This window comes from Centroberyx gerrardi, chromosome 11 (assembly GCF_048128805.1).
Source record: "Centroberyx gerrardi isolate f3 chromosome 11, fCenGer3.hap1.cur.20231027, whole genome shotgun sequence".
Lineage (NCBI taxonomy): Eukaryota > Metazoa > Chordata > Actinopteri > Beryciformes > Berycidae > Centroberyx > Centroberyx gerrardi.
Window position 1 is genome coordinate 8556417 of NC_136007.1, and position 5470 is coordinate 8561886.

Here is a 5470-nt window from a genome sequence, read left to right on the forward strand (position 1 = left end):
AGTCAGGAATTCACATAAAACATTCAACTTGTAATTGCTTGCGTTCCTCATACTGGATGGTATTGTTTTGCTTTCTTATCTCCTAAGGTTTAGGTGGAATCTAATAAATGAAAACCATTTGTCATCATGTTAGCTCTGACAAGAACAATACACAATTGAAGCACACCTGCATCAATGCAGTAAAGACCCAAATACTTTTTATAGCAGATTTAGGTCAAATATTTGAATTATAGAGATACTCTGTGGTCATACCTAGCTAGTACCAGGTTGGACCCCCTTTTGGCTTCAGAATAGCCTGAATTCTTGAGGCATTCACCTGATCCCAAAGGTGCTTCACTGGGTTGAGGTCTTGGGACTGTAAAGGCCATTGGAGTAAACTAAAGTCGCTGTCATGTTCCTGGAATCATCTTGAGACAAAGCTGGATGTATCCACTTGTAAAAGTGTAGACTGCGGCCATGAACATGCACCTAGTCAGCAACATTAGATATGTTGTGGCATTCAAAAGATGCTCAATTGGTACTAAGGGACCTAATGTATGCAAAGAAAACATTCCCCCCACCATTATACCACCGCTAGCAGCCTGTACTGTTGACACCAGGCAGGATGGATCCAGGGATTCATGCTGTTTACAGCAAATTCTGTGCCCACTGGAGCTTCATCCTCTTGTTCTTAGCTGACAGGGTGAAACCTGGTACAGTCTTCTACTGCAGAGGTTTTCAACTTTTTTTGGCTCGTGACCCCTTAAAATTAAGTGATGCCTACTCGCAACCCCGATCACATGCTGCATATACACAGTTCAAACAAAGAATGATTTTCTCTTTTCAGGTTGTTTTGTTTCATTTGATAAATAAGGAGGCCTAGATGCTGAAAACTTCAGTATTTCACAAGAAAAAAGTAAACATTTGACAAAAATCTGAAAATATATACACAATAACAACTTTGCATAGCGGAAATATGTTTTTTTCCTATTCCAGAAATCATCTCGCTGTATGGAGGAGTGAGCTGTTTGCATAAACAGAGAGGTGTACCTAGTAAAGTTGATACTGCGTGTAAATGCGGCCCTTGTAGATCACATCATTAAAGGGGAATACCACTCAATTTAAGATTGAATGGTAGAGACAGTCCATTTAGTACTTATGAACATGAAAAAGACTCTCCCAAAGTTATAAAACAGAGAACCAAGATGTCATAAGCTACTGAGGAACAGCACCTACAGCCAAGCAAGGTTTCAATGACAATGAATGGAGGATGATTCATGCAATGCTTGTCTGAACCCTTATATTCAAACAAGCTTATTAACATATGAGTGCTTTAAGCTCTGAACTAGAAATTTTACCTCTATTGCCAGAAATATCAGTTACCTTTCCCAATTTTTGAGATTCATCCTTGTCGCAGAGGGTGATGCTAACTCTGCTCTCTTGTTTATAACTATGTGAGATGGTGAATATTCATTAACGCAGACTGAGCTGCCCTAAGGCAAATTACTAATGCATTTCTCATCTGAAATTCAGCAGTATTCAACTTTTTGGGGCAAAAAGAGGCATGCTATTCTTTCGACCCTGCCTGGAATCTTCCATGAAGATCAGCACTGGCCCTGAAGAGATCATCATTAACACACACACACACACACACACACACACACACACAGTAACAGAGAGAGGGAGAGGGAGAGGGGGAGGGAGAGAGGGAGAGATAAACAGATAGACAGATAAAGAATGTCATTCTTCTGCAGTTGCATAATTATTTTGGAGTAAACACTGGGCATGTTTGAATCTGTGCACATGTAGATGTGGATGCATTGTTTGAGTGTATTGGTGATCTATAAAACCGCTCCGGGACGGGGACTCTCTGTTACTCTGTGTCAGTCAGTCATGGCTATCTTCGAACACTCGTTGCTGGTTTTGTGTTTGGTGCCGCTGGTACTGGGCTCCCCCTACCACCCACCAACATGCTACACCAAGGTGCTCACCATGGCAAAAGAGCTCACCCAGCAGGCAGCAGAGTTAAAGACGGACCCTGAAACTGTAAGTCAGCAGGCAATGTTCTTTAATTTACATTTTTTCGTAAATTGCAAGATCAATTCTTATTTTTTGAGTTATTTTTTGTGCCATACTTTTTGACTTGTGCAATGTTTATTATTATATAATTAACTTATTTATCTTAATTGTAATTATCTTAATTTTCCATTATGAAATACATATATTCCACAAAGAACCATATTGGAAATAATTGGTTTTATTCCTTAATCTATTATCTGGATACAGATATGCATGTTTAATTTAATCAAATCAGAGCAAAGCAAAGCAATGTAACAGTCTAAAATTCAACTGATTTCAGTTATGTTAAGCTTAGTAATGTGATACAACTGTGATTTTTCAAAGTAGAACTGGTCATAGCAGGCACATATGTGATTATCTTGTCAATATCAAGTTTTGAGAATCAATATGTTTTATATTGATCTTCCAGAGTCACTGCATGGCGCATATTCCAGATCTCTACATAGACATCCATGTAAGTATGACTAGCTTAAGAAGACGTGGTGCCAATTTCCCCATAATAATATCAATATTTAAACTTTAATCAATCAGAATGTCTATAAATCAAATTCGTTATTCTAAATACCCTCAGGGAAATTCGATTTCTGAGAGGTGAGCTTGACAAAAGTTTGATCTTTGAAGATGATGGTGATATTTGATTCCTTCAGACAAAGAACTAAAGTCCAAAGAAAATATGTTTCTCATGAGTAATGTTACAGGCATTAGTTGTTGCATACTTTCAGGTGATGCTTAACAGTCACACTCCAAATGATTTTGTTGTACAGCTTTTTGACTGAAGTCTGCAATTACGGAATTATAAATACACACAAGAATAGATATTGATTGCTGTTCATGCCGACAGAATGAGTGTGTGATGTCCAAGATGCGGACCTACATCTCCCTGGTGGAAGGCCTGCGGGAGCGACGCTGCTCTTATACCAGGGAGGTGAGGAAGCTGGGCGTCACCGTGAGACAGCTCTACATCTTCATGTCACAGAAATGCCACGGGGTAAGACAAGGGATCAGCTGGTCTAATAAGTAGAACAGATACAACATACCCAAGACTCAAAAAGAAAAGACTACAATAGGAATGTTTAGGCTAGAATATACTAGGCGGTAACACTTTATTTGGATAGTCTGATGTTGAGACTGATCAACTGTCAGATGACAAAATGTAGAAGTTCAACAAAGTGTTACTTGTCTATTTGATGCATCTCCAAAGACTATGTAACCCTAACCAAAAACCCTAGCCCTAACCCCATTTTTAAACCTAAACCCAACCCAAACCTGACCCTAATTCTAACATTAACCTCACCCTAAGATTAACCCTATCCCAGATATTGAAGATCTATAGACTAATTTTCACACAATTATGAGTATCACTTGAAACTTAATAGAATTTTTAGTGACACATTATAGTCAGTTGATAGAAAGTTGAGTATCAACATTGGAGTATCCAAATAAAGTGTGACCACCAACTCTCCATAATGGATTATTGAATGGATAAATGGATAAATTAATGAATGAACGAATGAATGAATGACCGAATGAACGAATGAACGAATGGTTTATCAGTTGATTAGGTAATTTGTCTTTTATAGTCACCTGGCTGAACATATTTCTATATGTGTTTCTAAGTGTGAGGACAGAGCATGGACAGACAACCCAGTCAACCAAACGTGAAAAAAAAAAATGGGGAAACAGGAGCAGACAGAGCCACAGCCTAGTTAAAGTCATAAACAGACTAAGGCTGATGAGATGCATGCCAACAGACCGCCGTTTAATGGGTCAGTCGATGGGTCGTCCTGTGGGATTAAAAGGGGTTTATGACGATGCAGATTATGAAAAACGCTGAGTGCTTGGTGGATGTGTGTTCCTCCTCACCTGATCTGTGAACTTACACACATCTGGGTCTGCGGTTATTCTCCCACAGCAGACTGACACTGACCTGTCTGAACAGAGCATGCCATGATGTCTGGACTGCAGGGTGACAATTGATTCATTGCAGTCTATTCAGAAAGTAACTGAAACAGGGTGTGCTCTAATGAAGGTCAATTAGAGATTGAGTATATGTAATTAACTGTTAATTATCAAATAAATGACAATGGGTGACCTGATATTGAGGGTTTATATATAGATATCATATAAATCTACAGCCTAAATTGTAATAGAATCCATCCTACCAACTGGTTAAATGGCAGACTAGTTTCATACAGATTACAGCTCTCTGGTTTTTATACGTTGCTCTAATTTCACTCCATAATGTTGGAGTGAATTGTATTTTAAATCCATTATCCCTGCCAAATGTCATTTGAAGGTTTTTATTTGTTGTTATGCTGGTCACAGACACACACATGTCTCTCTCTCTCTCTCTCTCTCTCTCTCTCTCTCTCTCTCTCTCTCTCTCTATCTCCAACCAGTTATTGGGCATTTCCCAGGTGATAATGTGTGTTATATGAAGGTGAAACAGGGCTTTGCTGAAACACATGTGTGGTCAGTAAACCCTCCTGGGATGAATAAGTGTTGAAACAAACACACACACACACACTCAACTCATACGTCTCTCGTATCTTTCTGTTTATAGGATCTGGTGTTCACAATCAATGACTGTGCTGCACTGGAGCGCTAACATGCTGGAACCTGAAATGACAGTATTGCGGTCTGCAGCAATATTGAGCAGAGTGAGAGAGAGAGAGAGAGAGAGAGAGAGAGAGAGAGAGAGAGAGAGAGAGAATCAGTGTTTGTATTTACATACTGCAAGCCTCTGAAATGAGGATACTGTATGAAATTAGATTGGTGGAACTGTATGGTTGTGTTATTAACTTGAATGTTTTACTTGTACTATCCATTTCCTGGCTTTAGTGTAGTATATTACCAACAAGTATTGCAACTTTCCTATAAAACCTGATTAGGACTTAGGAAAACCTTTTTCATAATACTTTTTTTTTTAAAGAGCCTTTTGTCTTTGTCATTTAACATTAAAATGTGTTAAAAAAAAATGGGGAGGCTCCTCCTGGTGGCTCATTTTGCTCATTTTACTATCCCCTCCTTCCTGTCTCTCTCTCTCTACTGTACTCAGTCCAATAAAGTAGAAATGCCATAAAATTATCTTTAAAAATATATATGCAACTGAAATGTTAGCTCAGTTGGTGCACAGCCCAAAACACATCGCTGTGTCTGCCGACTGGTAGATGAGTTCAATTTAGCAGTTACAGACTCCTGTTCATCACAGCCACACAACACATATACTGCAAAATATGATCCAGTCTTGTTTAAATTCTCCTTAACTCTGCTCTGTCAAAACCTGTACCATGTACTCAACATTCAAGATTTGGATTTTTGGTAAAAATGTTTTTGACACAATATTGCTTCCAAAATGACAACACATAACAATATATTTATTTCACTTATTCTATTTTGTCCACTGCTCAGA

The 5470-nt window shown here is 38.6% G+C and overlaps 1 protein-coding gene across 1 annotated transcript; it reads left to right on the plus strand.

Annotated features, from left to right (window-relative positions):
* The first annotated feature begins 1872 nt into the window (after positions 1 to 1872).
* Positions 1873 to 4956, plus strand: cytl1 (cytokine like 1). The gene is made up of 4 exons (XM_071916324.2): positions 1873 to 2025; positions 2468 to 2512; positions 2900 to 3046; positions 4622 to 4956. Exons 1-4 carry the CDS (start codon positions 1873 to 1875, stop codon positions 4664 to 4666), a joined length of 390 nt encoding a protein of 129 aa, XP_071772425.1. The 3' UTR covers positions 4667 to 4956.
* Positions 4957 to 5470: the final 514 nt, after the last annotated feature.